At 30.9% G+C, this 27,286-nt stretch overlaps 1 protein-coding gene across 4 annotated transcripts in view; it reads left to right on the top strand.

The window, feature by feature from the left end:
- The window catches only part of LOC107445300 (SH3 and multiple ankyrin repeat domains protein 2), a 64,484-nt gene that overhangs the window by 25,160 nt on the left and 12,038 nt on the right, over nt 1-27,286 (top strand). The window contains exons 9-16 of one of the 4 annotated variants that reach the window (XM_071186300.1): nt 2,731-2,946; nt 7,010-7,174; nt 9,779-9,962; nt 13,916-13,989; nt 15,459-15,583; nt 18,351-18,543; nt 21,603-21,692; nt 26,584-26,938. In XM_071186300.1, coding sequence (XP_071042401.1) covers nt 2,731-2,946; nt 7,010-7,174; nt 9,779-9,962; nt 13,916-13,989; nt 15,459-15,583; nt 18,351-18,543; nt 21,603-21,692; nt 26,584-26,938 — 1,402 coding nt within the window. Of the gene's footprint in view, nt 1-2,730; nt 2,947-7,006; nt 7,175-9,778; nt 9,963-13,915; nt 13,990-15,458; nt 15,584-18,350; nt 18,544-21,602; nt 21,693-26,583; nt 26,939-27,286 lie in introns of all 4 variants that reach the window. The other 3 variants (XM_071186299.1, XM_071186302.1, XM_071186301.1) reach the window with 3 other exon arrangements.

Here is a 27,286-nt window from a genome sequence, read left to right as displayed (position 1 = left end):
ATATATATATATAATATGTATATACTTCAAATTGAATACTTCTGAATTAAAGTTAGTTTGACTTTTCTCATAAGATTTTACATATTCACGTCCTTTGGGTTTTCAATTTAAGAAAAATTTGACTTGGCCAATTTTGAAGCAAATTTTTTTTTTTATCTTTAAAATTTGATCAAAATATTACCCCAAGAAAGCAATGAGTTACACTGAATATTGCACCAATCCTATCCTAACACCATTACACTTGTTATTTAGTTTAAATTCCCAAGATTTTGTTCATTAATCCATTTTATATTTAATTTCTTTATAATTTGTTATGAGGGGGATCCCATACTCTTCTTAAATTCAAGGAAACATAAACTCTATGGAAGTAGTAATTAAAACCTGTGAGCATTTCCTTATCAATTACTTACCAATCGACATGAAACGATATTCATAATATTTACCGAATTAAACATCGTAAAAGTAATACTTAAACGCGTTATTGTTTACTTGTATCACATATTTGAAAAAAAGAGTACACGATTAAAATTTCTATATCATATTATTGTTAAAATTAAATTATATTTATTTCCCTAAATTTCAAACCATTCTACAAATAATACAAAATTATATATTATTGATGTTGTTTACATTATTTGTTAAAGTTTCACAATTTTTTTATAAAATTAACTTGAATATACCATTCAAAAATTATCGATGATCTCTTATCCGTGTGTATATTCCGTCTAAAAAATTATCGTTAGCAAATCTATGTTAAATTTCAAATTTCTAGCAACTACTATTTCTTTTTAATTTCAAACTAACAATGAGGAGTTGAATACTTTTAACAACGACTTATTTAATTTTGAAAAAATGTAGGAATTCATAATCTGTTGATTGATAAGTTAAACAAATTCAGTGCTACCTATTGGATTATTCGGAGAGTAATTGCGTTTCCTTTTATGAAAAAAAGTGATTTTTGTTATAGTAAATAAGTATTTTATGGAATCATGTATTATCCATTTTGGTCCAATGCTTTTTGCCATCCTTTTGGCAGTATCATGATTTCATGTACATAAAACTTTTTTTTTGCAGGTAAAAAAAAATTATTTTTAACTACCTTATAAGTAAAGAGGTTTTGCCCTCTAAAAATTTTTGTAGAGACCGCAACATTTTTGTTGATAATTCAATGGGATATCTGCAAGTGACGTAGTGTGGGTACCTCGATCCTGATTGGTTATTTAAATATGGCATCTGTTCACGCTAGCAACTGTTCTTTCCATTCTATTTCGAGTAAGCCAAGCCCGTCAAGTATGAATTCTCTTAAGTGACGCATTCCATATTCATCCCCAAAGATTTCAATTCTTTCGCTATATATATCTTTCGCTATATATTCAGTGATAGAAATTAAAAAAAATTCTTGACTTTGAGAAGCAAGTAACAGGAGGCCAAATTTTATTTCGTAAAAAAAAAAAACAGGAATCCTTAAGTCGAATTTTAAGATTTAACCTTGGCTTTTTCAAATGATTATGAATTCTCGAATTAAATAAGTTTCTTCTCTTTGAAATTTCATGATTTATTATTCCCCGGTTTAAATCAATTAATTCTTTAATCTTGCCTTCATTGGCTTAAACTGTCGTGGTGCATCATCGTGCATCGTAATCGAAATATTGCCGGATCCAAATTTTGCAAACCAGGTTTGACACTAGAGTACTGCCAATAAATCTTATCTATACACATTGAATAATTATTCTCTTGCTTGAACAGCATTTTACCCTATTCAATAGTGAAGAGTAAAATATCTCTCGAAAATACTGCTTTTCACTTTCCATTTCTGAAAAGGCTACAGTCGAAAATCTACTGCATAGAGTTAATCAACCATTTTAACAAGCCTTGCTATATCAGCTGCCAAAATATATGATGAGCATGCGGTTTAAGTATGAATATGGCAGTGAAAAACTATAATTATGTCCCCTGCTTGAAAAAAAAACGAAATTACTCCCTTCATAACCCAATAGTTTCGTACTGATTCAATTGAAAAGGAAATTATTTTTTTGCGTAAAACTTTTCTAACACTGAGCCATTCACTTTCGTTTACGAGGACGCCCAACCATGGGAGAGACTTTTCGTCACAAATACTCTGTCGCATCCATTATTGATTTAGAATTTAAAAGAAAGAGAAAATGATTTCAGGCAAACATAGAGTAAGCCATAAAATTTCAATTGTTGAAAAAGAAAAAAAAGCTCAAACAAATTATTAGTAGAGAAATTCTCCATTGCGTAATCCTAAGTTACATTCTCATAGTTTATTTTCATTTTAACATTTCTTTTCAGTATTTGAAATTTTGTGACTTACTCTAGGTTTGCCTGAAATCATTTCTTCTACACTTTTAAATTAGTGATGGATAGAGAAAGAGAGAAAGAGAATTGGTGATGAAAGAGAATTGGTGATGAAAGAGAATTGGCGATGAAAAGTTTCTCTCGTGGTATGACGTCCTCTTAAGCTTAAGTGAAAAGGTTTTTTTTTATGAAATATGTAATTCCAAACAATCGCTAAATTTATTTAATTTAAATTATAACTTTTTTCCTTAAAGAAAACAGGATAAATTCAGAAAGCCAAAAACTTCTTTCATAAATGATATCACAGTAGTCCAAAAAAATTTAAAAACGAGATTCAATATTTACATGTAAATATAAATGCCTAAAAGTGATCAGGTGACCCCGGTATTGATTGGTTTTGGTCCTTTACAGTGCCGTACCGTGAGGCACCCCGCTACAATCCAAGGCGGCGGACCAGCGCAGCCAACATGGGCACCACAAGTCAAAATCACAGTGACCCACGTCTGGAACTGGTGAATTCAGGCGGGAAACCCCCCTCTCCCTGTCCCTCCAACCATTCCTTACCGCACCTCTCCGATGGTCAACACGAGGAAGAAGAAAGTGGACAAGTCACTAACCACTCCAACGGTAAGTTTCTGATGTCCTCAAAATCAGGTCAAAAAGAACAATAGTGCAATCTTAAAATTAAATACAAATTTACTAATAAATCGAACGCATAAAAGACACAGTATCACAGAACAGTGAGCAAAATAAAAAACGGACCACGCTGTATAACTTTTGATCTAATGATTGAACCCTTAGGTTTTGGCTCTCAATCTTAATGACTTGAAAGGGTGACCTCAAATCATATATGGCAGTACTTTTACTTTCGTTACTTGTATCGCCGGTACAAGTAAAAAGTACGTACTTTTACTTGTACTTCGTTACTTTTTAAATTTAGTACTTTTACTTGTACTTCGTTACTTTTTAAATTTAGTACTTTTACTTGTACTTTCGCTACTTTTTTAGGGAAAAAGTACAAGTATTTGTAACGAAAATATCGAAGGAAATCATTACTTTTTTCTAAAACTCGGTAAATTCGATAAGCTTTGAAAAAAAAAATATTTAAAAATAATATTTATGTTTTTTTTTTAATTTATGAAATTAATGTGCAATATATACGCATTAACAGCCAACTTCGTGTTTAAATACCTTCTGTTTCAACTTATACTGCACATTCAATTATTTTTTACTAGCTCAAGGGTCACAAAGCTAACTGAAACCCCGTGTTTGCTTTGTTTACGTTTGTTCTTTTAAAACGCGTTTCTAAAGAGTAAAACAATTTTAAATCAATGGTAATTTAAATAAATAAAAATAATAAACTAAAAATTAAAATCAATAGATAAAATTTCTTTTTCGTGCAAATCCATAAAAAGTTTGATATTAAAATTATATTTGATTTTAAAATTATATTATACGATTATATTATAAAATTATATTATAATATTCTTCCGAATTTAAAAATAAATTAATATCCATAACTTTCAAAATTAAAAATAATTAAATAAATAACAACAATTTCGCAAAAACATTAAAGAACATAAGAATATTATTCAATAAAAGTTTAGGTTACTTTCAATTTTCGATTTCCTAGAAATGTACTTTTAAGTCGTTACTTTTTAAAATAAGAACTTTTTACTTTTTACTCGTTACTTTTTTTAAAAATACTTGTACTTTTACTCGTTACTTTTTAAAAGTAACGTTGCCATATATGCCTCAAATACGCCAATTAATATGTGCAGATGATGTTTTAAGTTAGGAAATCAGACACAAAACATACTTTCTCTGAGTATGCATACTTTTTTTTGACGGATTTAGATTTATTACTTCCGAAAACATAACGGCCACCTCTGAAATGTTTCTTATATTCCCTGTTTTGATGAGAGGGGGAATAATGTAGGATATCGACCAGACATCTCTGGGTTTCGAACCTGGGGTACCAATTTTAGAAGCAAGCATTCTATTCTGAGTCATTCTTTAGCTCTCGTCTGACTATTACTATAAATAAATATTAAAAATGTCGTTATAACCTATGATTATAAATCATTAATTCAGCATGCTTTTCTCCTAAGTTACGTGACTTAGAACTAAACCGCTGATCATGAATCCTGATTCGTTCAAAATCATGTATGCGGAATCATGTTGAACTAGATGGTATGTTTTAACCAATTTCATTAGTGGGTTCATTGCAATAAAGTTTCTGAATACTTGGTATTTGTCTTCTAAGAAGTATTTTTGAATGCCGAATACATCTTCACGGAACCACATTGAAACTACAACACCACTTCAAAACTCTCACCATTTATAACTCTCACCAACCTCTCACCATGCTCTTCCGCAACTCTGTGAACCCATGATGATCTGAATTAGTTTTCATACTATGACCTTTAGGGTGGACAATGTTGTTTTCTACAATATGGTCAGCAATAATTTTGTTTAAATAGCATTGTCCACTCAATAGTTGTACCAGCCATGCAGAAAGTCTGTTTTAATCAAATTTGGATTTTCTAAACAAAGCAACACATTTAGATTTATTCAAATGTATCTTATTCACAAAAATCATGTTTACAAGTCGAAAGCTGTTAGTTTTCCCTTTTATTGAATTTTATATTAATAGAATTGAATGCTATCTGATTAAATAAACAAGTTACACGCTGTTAGATTGGCGTAAAATTGATTTTCATTGTTCACTACTTTGATATATACTATTACAATTCAAAATGGTTTCGAGATCCTAAAAATTCAATCCCGAGAAATGAATAAAATTTATGACACATTCTTATCTCTTCTACTTCATCATACAGTTTTGCAACTAAATTTCACTTGCAAACACGCTTCCAGGGTGTTTTGTAATGATCATTCCTAGAACAAATTGTAGGAATCCTTGAAGGAAGGAAATAAAAATAATATGTACACATAATGAACTCATAATTTAATATACGTGTGAAAGAACAAACACGTTTACGAACTCTAACCAACCATTACAGAGGTTTATCATAGCGAAAGAATAATTTAAATAATGTAACTAGTTTATTTTGAGGAGGATGGAGTTTCAGAATCCTCTTTCCTCTCGAACTAACTCAAACTTTGGAGAAATTTCGAAGTTTGCTGTTAATCATTTTTTTACTTAATTTTCGTTAACTAATGCTGGAGGATTGTAAACTACTAGCTCATAATCTAAACAGAGCAGGAGAATATAGCACGCGAAATTTTAGAATAACTATAGACTCTTTCTGAGAAAATAAAAATAATACAATTCTGCAAGCAGCCTTTTTTAGAAGTTTAATTTTATATGTAATTTACATTAAGAGATTTTTTAAGGGCATCTAAAGCGATCTTCATCAGTTTAGTACAATTAAATTTTTTAAAAAAAATTTAATTTAGTTAAAATTAAACTCTCTATTAAAAATTTAAAATCGCATCATTTTATTACTTCAAAGTTTTGAAAAAAATTCTATATATGTTTTAAAAGTTTTCAAGCGCTGTCTCTCCGAAATTTATTAAAGAACCATCTTTATTACTTTTTTGATAAGTATATTGCTGTCAAATAAAGGCCTATCATAGATTTTGTTAGTGATTAAAAAATATAAAGAAAACATCGAAAATCAAAAGTTTAACATGAAACCTAATGACTCTTAAGACTGGTTCCTAGTAAAAAAAAGATGAATACTTATTAATCCTATTAGACGTGTGAATTGATCTTAGATGATTTTAATCATAGCTCCCTCTTTTTCTTGACTATGATAGTGATTGTTCAGAGTTTGGAAATGATTTTGTTTCACCAAAATATTATTTTGCGTTTTATCAAGCAGTCTTACTTATTATATTCTGTCGCAAGTAAAAAAACATTATTCTTATGGAGAGAGCCTGTTTGCATCTAAATGCACGCCAAATAGATCAACATCGCCAACTGAAACGACGTTGTGCAGCCTTCCTTTTGCTTGCTCTCGTAAATCGTGTTAAAGAATAAAAACTATTGTTTTTTTTAATACGAATTAATAAAAATTATGTCTAAAAATTCGTAACAAATAAACGTCTTTCTGTTTGCTTTTAAATCAACTGATGAAAGAATAATAAATATTGTTTCTTGTTGACGATTTTCTTCTGCAGCGAAACAAGAGTAAAAAATTCTTTATCTCACATTTTATTTATTAAGAGTATGTCAGCATAAAGAGCTATTTATTCCGACAGTCCAAACAAATCCAATGGTCTGGCAACGTCTCACAGTTGTTTCTATTTCAAAAACGAATGTTTTTCTTCTATATCGAAATATGTCGTCAAGTCTAGGATTCCAACAATACGACGAAACTGTAACCCTTTTCAAATAATTCTATTACATATATGTATACAGTAGAAGATAGAACGAATTAACAGACAAGTTTAACTTTAAAAAGCTCTTATATTGTTTTGTAAGCAAATTTATATAGTTTGATAACTAAATAAAACAGAACTATATGGAATGGCGGATTATTACTTAAATCTTTCGCCACAGTGGTCTTTTCTTAACTTTCAACGGAGTTAAGGAAATTAAATTACATATTAGTGAAAATAAGTATTGAAAATATCGTGTGTAAAGAAAATTCTATTTAGAATCATTGAAATAAAGTGTGTATGTTATAAGTGTTTTGATGACGTCTCTCTCACCTAGAAGGAATCGAAACAAGTGGCGCTGGCGCCAACAGCAGTGGAACTGACTCTGATCCGTTCGATTCCGCAAAATCTACTCCCATGACAGAAGCAGTTTGTGTCTGCGTAGAAGACTATAATCCATCGGCTGCAGGTCATCTACAGCTAGCCAAAGGCGATCTCCTCGAAAGTAAGTCAAACAGGCTGATTCTATTTTCCAGAAAATATCTTGTCCTTTTTATCTACTGGTACTTTTATTTACGTCGCACTGGAGCTACACAATAGGCTATTGGCGACGGTCTTTGAAAAACATCCTTGAAAAAGATTTGGAGACAACATTCATACGACACATTCCGTTTTAGTGGGAGGACACATTCACTCGCCATCCATCCGCAGATAGTAATTTTGACCTAAATCAGATCACGATCGATCTCCGATGTAGTTCCCCTTAAGGTATTGATTTTCTATGGGAACTGGGAGGATTTTGTGACCCCGACACATTTAGCGTGCACCAGTCACCATTTTTTACACGGAGAGTGTTCGGTCGGTGGGGATCAAACTCAAGACCGTTTGAACATGGGTCCAACACCCTACCAGTCCCTTTTTTATCTACTAAAACTCTTTTGCTGAGGCAATGCTGAACTTGAATGTCTGTATACAATATATATATTGATTTGCCGGAATATCGCACCTTTAGTGATCCAGGGAACTATTCTAACCTTTAAAAAATGGCATTGTTTATGCTACATGACATTATATTTTAACATTATGAAACGTGTTTTGTCTTGGTAATAGGAGAAAAATTCTATTTAGAAACTAAATTCATTATTGGCATTTTAATAATAAGAGAGTCATTTTTGTTTTAAGTTAAGGATATTTTTTTTTACCGAAAAAAAGTATCTATCATTTTTTTTGTACGTACAATGTGCTAGGCCATATTAATATTAGACATTAAATATCATTAACAGCCAGGGCTTGATCTAGGAAATGTGAAGAGTTAAGTATAGAATTGCCAGAATTGCCAGACGCCACCTGATCGTAACTTTAAACCAAGTTTACTTGTTGTTTATTTATGAAGTGCGTTTAAATCATTTATAGCGTAAGTAAATTGCGATATGTAAGTAAATTTGATCTCATATTTATTACAATTTTTGTTAATTCATAATTCTAATAGACAATTCTTGAGGAAAAACATAAAAAGAAATCATTAGTAGCATTTAGCAGGCTTTAAGAAATTTTAGGGACCCCATACCTGGGTATTTCAGGGTTTATGATAAATCGGAGCTGTTAGCATTAAAATGACAAACTGGATTTCAAGATTGTCAAGAACTGTATAGTACATTTCAAATTATCCAATTCAATGCAATGAAATTATTTAATAATAATTCAATGAACATAAAATGCGCAAAAGTTTATAAAAAAAATGACACAACATTCGGACTACTTAAAGGGTCGGATTTCTTGCTTCACGTAACCCGTGCGGAAGCCTTTTATCTTCCAGGAAGTGTTACTTCTAGGCAATTAATGCAAATGCTCCAGCCTTTTTCCTCTGGTGCTCTAATGCGTTACAATTCACGCACGTTCCTTTGTGCTGTCTTTAACCATATGCCCATGCCGGTAACATCTATAGCAAATAAGTGACCTGAGATGTCCTTTAGCATTGACTTTTTTTCCACTCAATCTCTATTTCAGTATTTTTGATGATTTAAGTAAAATGTCTTGGATCAACGGTTAACACCTAATGGCTCTTCCTTGTTAGTACACTCCAACGTCTTACTGAAACATATTGTCTGGGGGTAAAAAGTGAAAAATTTTGAAAACATGGTGACAGAGAGGAGGAACTGGCGAGAACGGAGAAATCGCTCAGACTTATAAGACCTATTTTTTATTTGCAAAGAGTATAGGTGTTCTGTATCCCATTTTTAAAGTTGAAAGTTTACTAAAAATGATCGAACGTGGTAGTTGACTTCCACCGGTAAATGTTGACAATCACATATCCGAAATATATAATAGGTCTAGTTAAATGTCACTGCCCGGTATGTCCAATATCAATTTTTTTTAAGATTCAGTGCCACTATCCGGTATAGATTTGTCCGGTATGCCCCACATCAGTGTTTTTTAAAAGTTAAGTGCCCCTGCCCAGTATACATATAACCGGTACTCTGAACACTGATGTTTCTCCCAATCTATTCTCAACATGTATTAAAATATCGAATAAATATAATAATATCAACAAATAAAGTCGTATCAAATTGGATATAAAAATGCTTCGGACATTCAACAAAGCAACTATGTGATTGTTGACATTCACCGGTGAAAGTCGACATTCTCCTGATGCCGGTCATTCACAGTAATATCGGATAAACTTCTCCATTTTGTACTCGATCACAAACAATCTACAAAAAAGTACAACTACAAAACAAAACAAAAAAAATAAGGATTTCAAACTGCATTTCAAGGAACTCAAACTAGTTTTGATTTTTTCCGTCTCACCTTCCTCAGCAGTGATTTATTAAATATTTCGATAGTCATTCTCTTCCCATCCTCTCTTAACTATTGATTGTCAACCATCAATGTTGTTGTAGTGTCACAACTAACAGAAAAGTAGGCGTGAGTTTTGTATGTATATCTACCTATCTATCTATCTCTCTCTCTCTCTCTCTCTCTCTCTCTCTCTCTATATATATATATATATATATATATATATATATATNTATATATATATACTTACAGTGCCCAATTTTATATATGACATACATAACGCAAAATAATTAATTTAACCACGTATTTACAGTTCTTGGAGTGAGCGGAAGTGGATATTTGGAAGGAAGAAGACGCGATGGCGAAGAAGGATTGTTTCCGGCTGCCTGTGTGCAAGAAATGGCGATACGCTGCGCGGATACTTTACCCGTGGGGCGCATGCGTGGAGATGGACGCAGGAATTTAAACGTTAAAGATGCTAACAGAAAGTGGAAAGCGTAAGTTTCATTAACACTTTAAATTAACTGTCAGTCATTTTATTTCAGGTAAAAATAATGAATAATGTTAGTATTTCAGTATCTATATAAATTACCAGCGAGTACTTTCTTTGGAGTAGAATTAATTTCTAAGGTTTATCTAATTGTTCTTAAAAATATTATGTAAATTACACGTCTATTTGTAAATGTTTCAACGTGACCGTCACTTGATTGATACGTAATGCACTTTTGTACTAGACTTCAAAAGTGTCAGAAAGAATTTGTAACTCTTAAATACATGTATGTTTATTTCAATGAACAAAATTTTATTGCAACCGAAAAATGGGTGTATTAATGCAAAAAATAAAATTTTTTAAAAGAAAAAAATTCTAAAATCCATGTTGATGTATTTCTCCATCATCATCAACAATCATTCTTTTAGTTCTACAAATGAAATGAGTACAGAAACATAATACAGTAGAGTCTCGATATTTTGAAGTGGATGGGACAGAGCCTACCTCAAACTTTCGAAAACTGCCAATTTCGAAAATGTCAAATTTAATAAATATTTCAATAAATAGAAACAAACAGTTTTTAAATTTTAGTATTTAGTGAAAAAAAGAAGATATTATATTTAAAGAAAATTTGCTTACATTAGAGGATCAAGGAACATTTACTACAATAAACCAAGTTTTAATATTCATTATATCACTGCACCAAGTTAATTGTGCTTTAAAATAATTGTCTAATGTTTTTTGTTTAAACGCACTATTCATATATTTCAGAGTTGAACACAAAATATCGTTTTCCAACATTCAGTCGTAGTAATCATCGTAAATTCAATCGTAATAATTGTTCCACGTGTTGTGTGTGCGCCTGTCATTATTTGGGAGCAAGACTGACTTTTTTTTCACTAGTTCGGATTAATGGGAAAGTCGAACAACCGAGACTCGAATTATCGAGACTCTACTGTATTGCAACCAATTTTTTTCCTTCTTAACGTCTTCGATACCTTGTTCCTTTAAAAAAAAATGTGAGTTTTGGGAATAAAAAGTTTTTAAAATTTGTCCAAAAAATAAATAGAAGGTTCTTTTTCACAACTTCCTAAATTCAAAAAAATTGCTTCAGGAACACGGTTTAAGGAATTCAAAGTCGTTAAAAAAATCCAAACGTGAGGATTAAAAAAGAACAGTTCGAATCAAGGTTTTAAAAGATGTAACTGAAACTTTAATTTCAAGTACAGAAGTACATTAAGGCTGAAGGTGGTTATTTCGAAACATGTTAATATGATGCTATTCACCTAACATGTAAAGAATTATTAATTTAATTAATTATTGAAGATCTGGATATCAATAGTCGCATTTTTTCATAAATAAAAAAATATATATATATATAAACATGCATGTTTTATAGTTGTTTCACTTTAAACAAAGCATTCTACGTTTCATGAAACATTCAATATTTCATTAATTATAATTAAATGTTAGTTGAAAATTAATTCCCTTTACCGGAAGCTTAAACATTTTCCTTTTTTTTTGTAAAACCGATAACCGGAAAATGGATAGTAAGTGGAAAAAATAAAAAATATTTCTTTTTACCTTAAAACTAAAAATGAAGTAGAACTTAAAGGAAGTTTATCTAGATCTATAACCCTTTGGAATGGAATTTTAAAAAATAGAAAATTTCATTTAAAAGTCTTAACTATTTTAATTCAAGTGAGTAGACGTATTCTAAAAGCACATTTAATTAACCCCAAATTGGATAAAAAAGTATTGAATGGAATTTTTTTTTCATTACAAAAGGGAAAACTTAAAAGAATAATGTAAAAGTAAAACGTCTACCCCCTTTTGATTTAGCATTTAAAATTTGGAGCATCCTATAAACTTATGAGTGAAGATAACATTTTGTGACCTGTATATTAAGTATTATAAATTGGTATTACACACTGATATTACACACTAATTTACACTGTAAGAACAATTTCATACCATTTCATATCCTGTTTACTTATTTTTTATACCTGGTGAAACTAGTAAAAAGAAAAGAAAAACAGAAGATATAAAGAGAAATGGACCTAAAACGTTATCTAATACTAACATCTTTTTTGTAGCCGAAAGTAATAGTTTTTAACACACTTGAAGGCTACGAAAATACAATGAGAAGGACGAAGCATTTTATCATAATTAGGGAGAGCATGATTGATGTTAAAAAAAATTACACTTGTTGAAAGATATGTGTTATTTTTAACCCTTATTGTTTTTTAAAGATATGGATTATTTTTAACCAAATGCCAGAGAATAGCTCGTTATGTACCTTTAAATCATAAATTTGTCTACAAATAAGCACGGTCTAATTAGTTTTTTACCCATTATCAAAATGGGTGTTGTTTTGGGTTTGGTATCGTGCGCATCTTATTTGGACGTCATCACACTTTTCAACTGTGTTCAAGAGTAATAGCAAACAGTGCGCATGCGTCGTCATTACATGCGTTGCTATGACGACCTCTGCTGTGTGATAAACATTTATTAGAATTCTTTTTTTCACTTTTAATTTTGTTATGCTTTTTTGTTTGTTTTGTTATGCTTTTTTTTTTTGTTATTTTGTTGGTGAGTTTATTTTTGAGATATGGGACCAGAGAGATCCCATAAATACTTATTGAGTTGTGAATAAAAGAGAATTTCATGTTTTGAACGATATTTTTGTTTTTATTGTTTTAATTAAGAATCGAAAATTTCAACCTACAGTTCAAATTGGATCGTTTTCAATACTAATTCAGGTGAATATCACAAGAGGGTACGATAGTTTAAGTCAGAAAATCGGACACAAAAACGTACTTTCTCTGAATAAACATAACTTTTTTTTCTACGGATTCGGATATCTGACCCCCAAAGAACAGGGAGTGGCGCAACATGGGAAACATGGAGAACGGTCCAAAATCTGATCCCCATAATATTAATTTTACTTTTCGTGTATTGCCCATATCTCGAGAATTTTTTAAGCGAATTTTTGCACACAATTGGGAAATTCACTTAACCAAAGATAATCCCATGCAAAAAATAAGTTTTAGTAAATATTTATTTTTTTTTTATTATTTTATTTAACAGTCAGCGAAAAAATTTTGAAATGAAAGGTATGCATTTTTCAACATCATTTTAAAGTATGCAATTTTGCATGGAAAAATACAAAATTTGAGCGAAATCGGTTGAGTAGTTCCTGAGAGATAGAATTTTAAAAAAGTCACATATTTAAAATTTGATTTCTCAAGAACTATTCGACTAATTTCACTCAAATTTTTTATTTCGCCATTATTCAATTATAACTTCTTAAGCAGAAATTTTTCGCATATATATCGTAAGCTAAATTTTTGCAAAGATCACTACCGTTGCTTTCATTTTGCACCAGGCTGCTCGGAAAAGTATTATTTTCTAATCAGCCTGATAATCTTAAGCAATCATTACTTGCAATCACCCCATGTGTTTAAATCCCCATGTGTGCAATCACCCCATGTAAAATCTACTTAGATTAACTCAACAGGATTGAGTTTGCTATGGTTTTAATAAAATGGGCCACCCATAAATGCCAGTGCTTTAAGGAAAGAATTATAATAAATCTAGCTTATTCAACAATGAATTAAAAGTTTTTTTATCAGCTTAAAAACATATACGTTTATTGCAAACCACCTACAATAACCCCCATTGAGAAACATATTTTTATTAGCCTAAAATGACCTGGCTTCATTTCAATGAGCTTAAAAATGTCAAACTGTTAAAAAAGTCAAGGAGACTTTTTTAATTAATATGGTGTATTTCATATGTATGGTAAGGGTTTGCAGAAAGCCGAATTTTTCCATTTAGCATATGACGCATATAGTACACAGAAGGATTATGCTTTTAAATACTTGTTTCTTTGCTTAAGACATTTCCCATGCATTAGAATAGCAAATGTGTGTTCCAATTTTTATTCTTTTTTTCCAGATTTGGCGAGCCAAGAACAGTTATTCTTCACAAAGGGAAGAAAGGGTTTGGCTTCATTTTGCGAGGGGCAAAGGGTAAAATGTCTTTTTCACCTTTTTTCGTTTTCTTTAATGAAATATTAACCAGAAGTTTCTGAATTGCCTATTTTTTTTTATTACTTCATAATTAAATCCTCCCAAGAGATTTATAAAAATGTTTATTATTTTTTACATTATTATTTTCTTACATAATCATTATTATTTTGTTTTGATTTTGAAACATTTGCTTTTTATTGTGTACGTATAGGAATTTATAACAGGTTTTGAGTTTCGGCCATTAGTCTAAGAAACATACAAAAATTTCAGTTTCTTGAAGGACGAAACATTTACAAATATTTTAATTTAACAATTGTTATTACAGCTAACATTTGCTATTTTTTTCGCAATTCTCACTAAGTTCAATAAAAAAAATCCTAGTTTGATCCCCGATGAATTGATTCTGTTATTGTAAATGATAGAAATTGATGGTTGTTGACTTTCACTGGTGAATGTAGATAATCACATAGTCGCTTTGGTGAATGTCCGAAATATATACTAGATCTAATTACGTGCCGCTGCCTGGTATACATTTGCTTGATATGCCCTACAATGTTTTTTTTTAAGGTTCACTGCCACTGCCCGGTTTACATTTGCCCGTTTTGCCTTACATCAATGCTTTTTTAAGGTCAAGTGCCCAGTATGTATTTAACTGATACTCCGAACACTGATGTCTCATCTAATCTATCCTCAGAAGATATTAAACTATCGAATATATATAATAATATCAACAAATAAATTAATATCAAATCGGATATTACAAATATTTCGGGCATTCACCAAAGCGACTATGTGATTGTTGACATTCACCTGTAAAAGTCGACATTCTCTTGATTTCGATCATTCACGGTAACAACTATATATGTTGTAAACTATAAATGGCGATAATTGTACATGATGACCCACTTTTTTGGCGTGCTACATTTATGGAGACCCGCTTCTTTAAACACTAAATTTTGTCATAAATTAGCAGAACATGGATTTTTCTTAGGAAAGCTTAAAGCTTAATGAAACAATTATAATTATAATTTGAAATTTAAAAATTCTTTTTTTAAGAACGAAATTCTTATTATGCAGACGTTATCAAAAATATATGGATGTTATTAGCGGTACTCCAATATTATTGAAGAATCAATACTCTTTAAGATACCTTTATTTTCAAAACACGAAAATTGAGATGTATGTGAATCATACCCTATCGTAATAATCACAGTTCTCGAGCAGGAGACTGGAGAGCTAACTCCATAATCTTCCACCAGGTGGTGCTATAAGCAGTCTCATATCGCACATGACTAGACACCATTTTTAAAACTATAGATTTAGGTAGTTTGAAAGTTAAGATAGGGCACATCCTGTATAATTCGTCTCAAAATATTGTCCAACAACTTATGTTTGTGCTTTACTTAATCATCTTTCTATAGATATTTTTATGAAAACTTTTCATTTTAAATTTATTATTTGATTTTCAGCTACCAGTCCCCTTATGGAGAGGCAGCCTACTGAGTTCTGGCCTAGTTTGCAGTATTTAGATGACGTAGACAAAGGAGGTGTAGCAGAAATGGCTGGTTTAAAAAAGGGAGATTTTTTGCTTGAGGTAATGATATGTAACTGCCCACAATATGTATTTTGTTGTTGTAAGAAACACAGTTCTACAAATGTTCATAGATGTTCACAGCTGTTCATATATGTTCACAGCACCGAAAAATGTTTTTTAAAAAAAACGTTGTTTAATTCGGAGGAATTATTATCGAGACTGATCTGCGAAAAGCAGCTCATGAGACCATTGCTGAAAAGTAAAATTCTTTCCAGGCCTTCTAGACAAATGAACAGTTGTTTCGGCCATTAAAGCAGAGGGGAGGCGATTGTTCTTGTTTTCCAGTGTAGCCATCTATGTCCAAGAATTCGACTTCTGCCATACCCATACGTCACACCCGTTTGTAGGGCAGACCCAATCATACATCCATTCATTCATCCACATGAGAGAATGATCAATCTCCAATTCAGTACTCTCAGGGGTATAATTCGTTATGAGAGCATGGAGGACTTTGTGACCTGTCAGATTTAACAAGCACCGGTCACCATTTACTACGTGGGGAGTTTTCGCCCGGCTAAAGTTTAACTCCCGTTTTCCCAAATGTGAGTCCGGCGCCCTGTCAATCAGGTCTTCTAGACAACTGAAAAGTTTTTATTCTCATTTTTAACCTATTTTTACGCTAATTGACATTGCTAAGTGTTCATCAGATCATAAATAAGTATTTTGTTTCACGTTTTACTTAAACATTGCTTTCCGACCTTTAAACTAAGTATCATTTACTTATTTTTCTTAAAAATATAATTAGACAACTATACTTTTTCCTTGATTGAACATTGGTGGTAGATAGCTAAAAATCATAAAAGAACGAATCATTTAAATACTTACAATGACAGCTGACAATGAAACAAGCAAAATACCAATTGAAAATGAAGCACATAAAAATTATAATAGGAAAGGAATATTTTTTTACCAGTCATTGTTCTTTATAAAACTGTAAGCGTTTATAACAGCAAACGAATAAAAAAATTCAGATAGCTTCAGAATTCAGGCTCTCGCTGTTAGCGTCTGATTTACTCTAGCTCTCTGCCAAATTGAATTGCTGATGATGTCAATCTGGATAGGTTAGTTGAAAGACTTGGGAAAAAGAAGGGGGGGGACTAAAGTTTATAAACAAAGATGACAAGGTAATGGCAATAGAGAAGTTAAAATTTATCTACAAATATAACATACCTAAATTAATTTTAAAAAAATTTTCTTCTTGCGTCTGCTCATATATGGATTTTGAATTTACATTGAATTTTAAAAGAAAAAGTTTACACTCGGTTTGTATACTGAGGGACTTAAATACAAATAATATTTTTATAAGTATATATACGGTATTTATACGGTATATATTAAGGGATGGTCACTATGGTACATTCTATGTTTCTAGTTGTGATAGGTATAATTAATGGTAAATTTTAGTTTGAAACATTATACATTATATCATTAAAAAAATGGTTTGGTGAAAGTTTTCGAGAAAAACGATAAGTTTAACTCAACCCAATCTGATGGGGTACTCGTGTAAGCGAACTTTTATTCAAATCCAAAAGATGAGAAACCTGACAAGAACAGAGCCTGCAACAAAATTAACAACATTTATGCATATTTTTAGGGCAGTAGTAGTCATACAAAATTTACATTCGCTGGATGAGCATAGATTTGTTTATGGTCTGCCGTCTTTGTGTGAAGTAAGAAATAGCTAATGAAAGAATTGAAATCTTTGTGAAATAATCTTTATGAAAGCATATAGAATGTGTCACTTAAGAGAATTGATGCTTGCAAGACTTTGTTTACTCAAAATAGAATGGAAAGATCATCTATAAGATCGAAAGATCATCTATATACAAATGCCACCTTTCAATAATCAATTAGGATCGAGATACCCGCAATATATCACTTGCAGGTATCCTATTGTGTAACTTTTTTGCGATATGCATGATGAAAGTGCTTGCATTTAAATAATCTCTATGCTCATGTAACCCTTTGACGGAGATGGAACACCGGTGTTTCTTTTTATATATTTTTTTCTGACGCTGTAATTGGAAGTAAAAATATACTTTGGTATTTTTTTAATTATAAGAAACAGTATAATATTTACTGAAAATAATCTGTTAGGTTATTGGAATTATATTTGTACATAAAATAAATTTTAAAAAATGTAATTTGAATTTTTTTTTCATCCACACTTAAAAATTCATCAATAATTGATTTCGTAAATTAACGAAATTTCAGTGATGATTAACTGTTTATTTAGATCTAAATGATTGCTAATAAGTGCACTTTTGAAAAATTTATTGCTTGGAAGTAAGCTGTGTTTGGAAGATTTTAACCTTAACGCAAAAATTGGACACCAGTTTATTAATAACGCTAAATATAATATTTTCAATTATTTTGATCGAAATTAATACAAAATAATGAAAAAAAGTATTAAAAATATTCAATGGAAATACCCACGAAAAATTCAGAATCCTAATATAACTTTTAGATAAAATATTATCATCATCATAGTTAGCCAGACAGCCCATTGTGGGATAAGAATTTCTCTCTGAAGATTTCTCCTTCACAACCTCCGATCTATCTTTAATAAATTATAGAAATTTTGAAAAAAGTTGTACACTAATGCTTTTTCGACGAAATCAAAACCATCTAGATCTCTTAATCTTGGTATCATTTGAAATTACATGTTATAATTGGTATCATTTGTAATTATGTGCTATAGTTGATATCATAGGTAATTGTTATATTATAAAGGTCTAAATTTTAACTATCCGTTGTCCTGTTTCAGATAAATGGACAGGATGTCTCGCAAGCTTCCCATGAGAAAGTTGTCGCCATCATTCGACAATCGGGTGACCTTGTCTCCATGACGGTGGTCACTGTGATCCAACAGTGTGCGGCAACTCTTCCACAAACAGAAAAACCACAATTGATCAACAGGCAGTGCGCCACTCTTCCACGGAAACTATCCACCAAAAAAGGTACTGATCAATCGGATGTTACAATCTTAAAACGTTTAGCCATAACATCGGGCAAATTTTCTGCATCTTAAGGTGTTGAATCAAATCGCGTTTCGGATCAACGTTGAGCCATTACATCGTGCAAAGTTTTTACATCTTAAATAAGGTGTCGAATTGAATCGTGTCTCAGTTCAACATTAAACTATGACATCGTGCAAATATAATACATCTTAAATAACATCTTGAACATCGTTTCGGTTTAACGTTGAACAGCATGCAAATTTGTTGCCTCTTAAATGAGGTGTTAAATCAATTCATAACATCCTGCAACTTTGTTACATTTTAAATAAGGAGTTAAATCAAATCATGTTTCAGTTCACGTCGAACTATAACAACGTGTCATCAATTTGAACATGTAAGATTTCATGGATCAACTTCGAATAATTTTAATATTAATGAAAATTTTGAACAACGTTAGGTTTTAAGGCTATCCAAAATTTCTAACAGTGTAGTAAATGTATTTCCAACCACTAAACCGATTTCTCAAATCGCTCAAAAATAGCCGAGTTTTTTAACTTCGGGTCAGATACTTTATTACTATACGAATGCTTACTTATCTTTTTTTTTCGCTTTGACTGATGATGAGACACTGGTGTCTCTTTTATATATTTAGAAATCCATTTAGAAATAAAAATATTTTTTTGCTATGTTATATTTATAAAAAAACAGTCTAATAGTTACTATAAATTATTCGGAATTACGTTTGTTCTAAATTTATCAATAATTGATTCTGTAAATTAATGAAACTTGAATGATGAATAATTGTTTGTCTTAGATCTAAATAACTGCAAATTTGAAAAAAATATTGTTTGGAAGTGTGCCGTCTTCGGAAGATTTTACATTTTACACAGAAGAATACACTGATATTTTATGACATATTTCCTAACCATAAATAATTAAATTGATAAATATAATATTTTTCATTTATTTTGACCTAAATTAACACAAAATAATGAAAAGATTTGCTTAATTATAAATTCTACATTTGAGGGCTAAAGTTTATGGAGTTTTCTTTTAACAGTTAAAACTTTGTGCTTTTACTTGTATTTCGTTGTTTTTTAAATTTGTTTCAATGATTTGTACATCATATCTATTGAAATATTATTAAAAAAATGATAATACTCTGTGTTGCTCAGATTCAAAGTAGTTTTGTTGTGTTGTTAATATTCAATGCTTTTTTTACTAGTTTTAGAAACCTTTTGTCACAGTGTTACAATCTGTAAAGAAAATATTTAAAAAATTTTCTTTTAGTCATGAATGTTTCCTCCCAAACTTTGTGAAACAATGAAAATTTATGCATACCTTTTTAAAATGCTTGAAACCAATTTTTTTTGATATACTGAATATTGCTAAATTTTAAATATATTAAAATTTTACACAGTATATTTTAATGTTTTTTAAAATTTCTGCTGATTACAGATTAACTTTAAACATTGTTTGACGTGAATTGTCTGTAACATCAATTGCATTTCTCTTTTCATATACATTTGCTTTTAACTCCTATAGACTAGCATACTACGAGAATATACGTACTAAATAGGACGCATAGGTACTAATACGAGTATCGTATTGAGATAGCGTAAATGTGATCTTAGTCCGCTAGAGTCTGAGAAACTTGTTTTATAAATAAAATATCATGGGCTGTGAAGTAAGAATCGCATGATCATGAGTAACAATTCTCATGATCATTTAAATTCTGTTGGGTGTTATTAAAAAACATGTAGTTAATTTGAACAAACTATTACAATAGTTTCTTATAAAGCGTGATGCAATTAAAAGAATACTTTGTGCAAATTTTTTTTTAAAAAATTGAATTTTTTAGGTAATTCATTTTGTCCTATATATACAGCACTGATTTATGTTGCTCAAATCTTCGAATTTTGATAAATTTTGTTGTTTCTAGCTTCGCATGCCAAGCTCACCAGCCTTTTGCTTTGAAAATTAAGTCACGAAGGAACGCCATTTGTTTGATAAAAGAGCATCGCTAGGGTGAAAGTGCAGCTTAGCACAGTTTCCCCTGGATAGATGGCAGCACCACCCATTCGAGAAACCATTTCTGCAATTTAGATATATATCTGAATGGAATATTTCCTTCTGATACTTGTACCCCTAATACTGTCCAGCGAGTGATCACATGACTTTCGATTCCACAGATTTTTTTCATGAAAACATATATCGCATGTACTCTTTCCGTGTTTACGATTTTGAGGATCGAACTCTGATCTCTCCTAAGCAAAGTCCTTTGCCTCAACCATCTTCTTTCCTCAGTCCATTTCGGTACAGGAAGGTACTATGACAATTTTAAGATTTGTATGGCAAGGAAGAATTTTCTGAAGTCATTTAGCAACAGACAGTCGACGGCTACCTCTCTTTCCGTAGCAAGCTAAAAAGCAGATTCGGTTCACATTTGGCAGTGAACAGTTTAACGAAGGGTTAGAATTAACAAATTTCGCCGATTGAAAGTTTGCTGATCAGAAATAATAACGAGATGCATTTTTTTTCATGGAAAGGGACGCTGCACCTCGGGAGAAATTTTTCATGGCAAAGTCTCTTTTACTTCTATTGGTACTTTAAAATCTAAAGTTTGGACAAAAACGAGTTCATGAAAGCTTACAATTAACTATGAGATTTCAAATTCCTCAGCGCGTAATCCTAAATTCTGCAATAATTTATTTGCATTTTGATATTTTGTAGCATTTTTGCCATTTGGAATTTTATTGCTTATTTTAAGATAACCTGAACTCACTTTCTCTAAATTTTAAATTTTTAAATGCCAGTCAAAGTGAAACAGAATTGACATGAAGAGTTTTTAAACTAGCTTCCCTTTAACTTAAAAGCTAATTTGATAAACATCATTAAAATGTTGTTTCTAACCTTCATCAGGCTAGCCTTTTAAATAATATAGTACATGTACAGGAGGAATCGCAAAGTACATTAATGAAAACAAATCAACACTTTAAAGTGTATAAATGAGTATACATTATTTTTATACTGTAATGTGATGTGCATTTATTTTTCAGCGCCTCTGCCTCCGAAACGTGATCCAAAAACGACTCTGTCCGTTGGTCGAGCAAGAGCGCGATCTATGGTAGCAGGTCTTGCGGAGATCGGTAAGTTACTCAACAAGCTGAATAAATTTTGATTTGATGGCCAGAGCCGAGAGAGATAAGAGGAGCTCAGTTCGTCTTCCAATGAGGTGAACAAGGTTCGGATCCCCGTGATGACTGGTCGATTCGAATTCCGCACCCAACTTGCATTCTTCACAGTGCCGACGTAAAAATATCCTCAGTGGTAGACGGATCATGGGTTGGAGTCCTCTTGCCGTCAAGTTAACCATGGGTGGTTTTCGCGGTTTTCCTCTCCGTGTAAAGGAAATGCGGGTTAGTTCCATCAAAAAGTCCTCCACGAAGGCAGATTTCAACTAATACTTGATCCAAGAGTTCCCTTGTCTTCTGAATTGGATTCAAAATTACAAGGCTACGTAGTTGAACATTAGTAGTCGTAAACCCAAAAATTGGATCGACTGCTCAATGACGTTTATAAAATTATAAAATAAAATACTACGTTGCAACCTCAATGATTTAAGGAGTCACGTGTATGTTCAGACGATATTATAAATAACGATATCAGGCACAAATTCAATTATTCATTTTTTTCTCAGAATTCAATTTTTTAAAACTCTTATGATGAAATTCACACTCTCGTCCACTCTGTTGATCTAAATTATAAAAATCTAATTTTTCAGATTGCGGAGACCCATTAGAGACATTTCTTCTTAATATTTTGCAACAATTGGTCAAAAAGCTGCATTTAAAAAATGGTCGAAAGATCTGACCTCTTAAGTTGGTTTTTTAAATATATAATGTTGTTCTTCTTTCTAAAGAAGGCATGTTTATTCCGTGAAGGTGCAAGATATGCCCCATGCACTGCAAATGTAGAATATTTAAATTGTCTGCTTTGATTGATGAATTTGATGAATAATATTGTTTCTAAGTGCGTGAAAATGGGATCATTAAATCAAGAGTTATTCAGAAAGGTTTCATGTACACAATGCATTTTTAAATTTTTTTTAAGACAAGCATTTTTATATATTTGTTTCAGATTCATATTTTTATGTGTTCATTTAAACAATATTCTCTGATAAATATTTAATCTGCACTTTTTTTTAACTTTTTTCTAATATGCTTATTCAGTCAGTTTATTCACATATATCTATTTAATAAATATGTTTTGATGTATATTTTTTTTAAAAAAACTGAATGTTGGAAACGTCTCCTGAGAAGCTTATATACTTTAAAAGACATTTGTTAATTTTTTAAGATGTACCGTACGCCAAAAAAAAAAGACCATCACTCAGAATAAATTTAATCTAATGATCGAATCTTCACATTCCAGGACTCAGTCTTAGTGGTTCGAGGGGGTGACCTCAAACATGCTAATAATAAGTGCAGACGATATTGTAAGTTACGAAATTTGACACGAAAACTTATTTTATCTGGATAAACATGCCTATTTTTAATGGATTCGAATTTTTGATCCCCAAAATAAGGGGAGGGGGCAACCCCGATCTGGGAAATGTGATCCCCATAGTTTGGTCAGGAGAGTGATCCAAAGTTTGGATCCCTGAATGTTAATTTTACTTTTGTGTTTTCACTATTTCGCCCTATCTCGAGCACATTTTACGCGAATTAATAAGCACAGACTGATAAAATTAGTTTTTCCAAGAATAATTCCACGCAAAAAATAAACTTTAGTAAACATTTGTAATTTTGTATTATTTTATTTAATAATAGCCGAAAAAGTTTTCAATAGTAAGGTATAAAATTTTTCTCGTCATTTTAAATTATCTAATTTTACAAGGCAAAATACAAAATTTGATCTAAATTGGTTGAATAGTTCCTGAGAAATTAAATTTTAGAAAAGTCGTATATTTCTAATTATATTTCTCAAAAGCTATTCAACCAAATTACGTATTTTTCCAGGTAGAATTAGATACTTTAAAATGATGTAATAAATTGTAGACCATACGATCAAAAACTGTTTCGACCATTATTAAATAAAATAATAAAGAAGAATAAATATTTACTAAATTTTTAATACATATTTTTTTAATAAATATTTAATAAATGTTTATGTGAATATTTGCGAATTTTATAATTGTATGAAATTTTTTTTTAATTCGTTTAAAAAGTGAGTGAGATAGGGTGATCTGCACAAACTATGGGGACTATGTTTCCGAGATTGAGACTACCCACCATATCTTGGAGCGTTTTTGTGTCTGATTTCTTAACTTGTAATATCGTCTGCACTTATTAATTAGCATGTTTTAGGTCACCCCCTCGAATCATTAAGATTGATTCTTAGAATGTGAAGATCCGATCATTAGATCAAATTTATTCTAGATGGTCCTTTTTTTTTTTGGAGAATTTAAAATTTTTATATGAATGTTTCAAATGCATGTTTTTTTTGCTTTCATTTAATAAATATTTTCTGATAAATATTTAATAAGTACGTTTCTTTAATCTTTTCGTTCTAATACGTTTATTTAGTCAGTTTATTTTTATATTTATTCAATATATCTGCTTTTTCACATATATTTATTTATGAAAAAGTTATATGTTTGAAACGTCTCATTAAGATTTAATCTGCAATGTGTATCCAATATCTTTATTATAATATTTTATGTTACATATGTTTCATTAAAAGTTATATGCATATTACTCTTGTATAGCATCGAAAGAACCGTTGCTAATGTAAACAAATTTCACGTTTCAACAACCAATCAGATTCGAGGTACCCACACAATGTCACATGCAGGTATCCCATTGCATCTTTGAAAACAAACATAGAGTTAGAAAGAGACGTTGTTCAGAGGTCTAATATGGAGAAAAAAAATCTGCAAAAAGTCTAAAAATAATACACTTTTTTGGTCATAGCTGTTCTTCCACATCATTCTAATCATTTAACTAAAAGACGTTACGTTATGACTTTTAATGTTAGGTTTTTCTAACAAAGTAAGAACTTATTATTTTTCATCATCATGGATCAAGGTAAAATAAAAAATTTAAAATTTTAGGGAATTTTAACTATAAATTTTTTTTTACCAATTTTTCCTAGTTAAAATTAATGTTTAAAGGACATAAATAGGTGAGTAGATTATAAAATATTCTTCTACTAGTTTATAAAAAAGTTTTTTACTCTCGACCGCTGTATAACTGCTAAGATCTTAAGAAAAACTGCCTTCATACAGTAAAAAACTAAGGAAGTTAACTGCGAGCATTTGCTCCAAAAAGCTTGAAAATAAAAATGTAAAAAACATTCTTTGTGTGCTAGTCTAAAATTCTTCCATTGTGACAAATCTTATTACAATTCAAGAACAGATGAGTTGGAGGCAATTTGATTAATCTCGAAGCTAAGCAATAAGAATAGTTGTGAAAAATAACTGTCTAAAAGAAAATACGTGTTTCCTTGTAAACTGTATGCAAGCAATTTTTTCTTCCAAAATCTCAAGGAGTTTTTAAAATTTTTTTAAACTCATAGTGTACTGTTGAGGTTGTTGATGCTGATACCCTTCATATTTAATTTGGAAGACAAATTCCAAAAAAATTAGATCTGGAACCTGAAATCAGAACAATTGGATGCTCGCAACTCGAGAAAAAGAATGTATGATTAGGCCTAACTGTGGAATTTCTGTGCGTGGCTGGTTTACGTTAAAGTGATTAGGCTTAGTTAATTATTACGTTGTGTCAATTTTTAGATCAATCTTCATTGGATACCTATAAACGGCGTCACACGTGTTCGTCGAACCTGATTGGCTGCTATATCATGGCATAAACGAATGCCACGGATTAATTACTATGACGTCGCATGCAGGTATCCAATTACAAATAGTATATTTTTTTGTCAGTCCAAAAATAAATGGCGAAAATCGTGCCGCAATAAAAATGAATTTCAGAAAATAATTTTTAAGTGACTGATTACAGAAATTTGATAACATTCACAATGTTGTCAAACTGAATTATAAATTTAAATATAAGTTTTAAAAATACTCAACCAGATTGTCTCTCATATAAGTACCATAAGTAAGGCCCGGATTTTGATGACATTTGCATTTTTTTTCATTTTTTGCATTTTTGGACATTTTTTGTCCTTTGGAGCATTTTTTTAGATTTATAGGGCATTTTTCATTAAATTTTTTGGCTTATTTTGCATTTTAAAACATTTTTTTAAATTTTTTGTTAATTTTTTCCAATTTTTACTACTTTTTTTTATCATTTTGTATGATTACACTGGCTTCCAAACAGTGAAGAAAATCTCTAGGATATTAACAGGTAAAGCAACATCTTTTCAAATTGAAGAAGAATTGCCAGTAAGTGAGACCGTCTTTTTCAAGTACGCGCCAATAACATCAGTAGACGTTGAAAGAAGCTTCTCCAGGTATAATAATTTACTTTCAGACAAGAGACGCTCGTTTACATTTCAAAATATCAACAAAAAAAATTATAATCCAATGTAATTCTGATATTTAGTAATATTATGAGATGGAAGTTGTTATATTCATTAAAGTTTCTATACAAAATGAAAATGTTTTGGAGTCAATATATTTTCCTTTTTTTGTTGTTATTTTAGGATATAAAACAAATTTTTCAAATTTTAATAAACGTAGAACAAGTATTGCATTGCTTTATATTTCTTGAAATGACTCATAATTTTAAATAAAACATTGTTTTAGTTCAATATTTTTAATTTATTTAAGTCATGTCATAAGGCATTTTTAGCGCAATTTTCGCATTTTTAAGGGCATTTTTCGCACTTTATAAGGGCATTTTTTGCACTTTTTAAGGGCATTAATTGGGATTTTTTAGGTCATCAAAATCCGGGCTCTAACCATAAGTAAAGGAATTCTTATTTATATGTTGTTTTTGTACAGTATTCCTAAAATAATTTTAAATTTTCAGTCACTTTCACGTCAATATTTGATTTTTCTTTTTTTTTCCGCAGAAGTTCTGGATCATACTCTGAATGAGTATGACTCAGAAGGTCGTTCTACCAAAAGTAGCTCAATCGAAAGTATTCCTAACAAACCGAGTAGTAGCGCTACGCCAGACAGTACTGCCACCACAACGCCAACCACTGCCACAACTACGCCAACATCCACGAACCACACAATGGCAGGCGCCAAATCTCGATCATCTGCTCATCACGTGAGTGCGACTGAAATGGAAGATTTCTTTGCGAGACACCTATCCGTGAACATGCACCACGGAATTATCAAGAACAGATACGCCACAATAGCTCGAATCCATAAAGTGAAACACCACAGGAGGTCAAAGCACAAAACGGATGGCGACTTCAGGTAACTATTTGGCGACATTTGTTTCCAATATAAATTATTTCTAAGGAATATACATCCTGACTAATGTCCTCTATATTAGTCCATGTTCTAGAATTATAAAAATGAAACGTTACAAAATTAATGCGCCATTTTGAAGGCCAGTAATAATGCTGGTCGATTTTTATTTATTCATTTTAAACGGAAATAGTCTGTGGTTAGAAAAGTTCTGTTTTAGTATCAAATGTTTATTAAAAAAAAAAATTGAAATCAAAATATATTTATTCTTCCCTTCAGGTACTTGAAAGTTTTCTAGTTTTATAACATGTACCTTTTTTTTATTTATTCTGTAATTATGTACAAAAAATTAAG

The sequence above is a fragment of the Parasteatoda tepidariorum genome, chromosome 10, assembly GCF_043381705.1.
Source record: "Parasteatoda tepidariorum isolate YZ-2023 chromosome 10, CAS_Ptep_4.0, whole genome shotgun sequence".
In the NCBI taxonomy this organism is placed as follows: Eukaryota; Metazoa; Arthropoda; class Arachnida; order Araneae; family Theridiidae; genus Parasteatoda; species Parasteatoda tepidariorum.
This window is presented reverse-complemented; position numbering and strand designations above follow the sequence as displayed.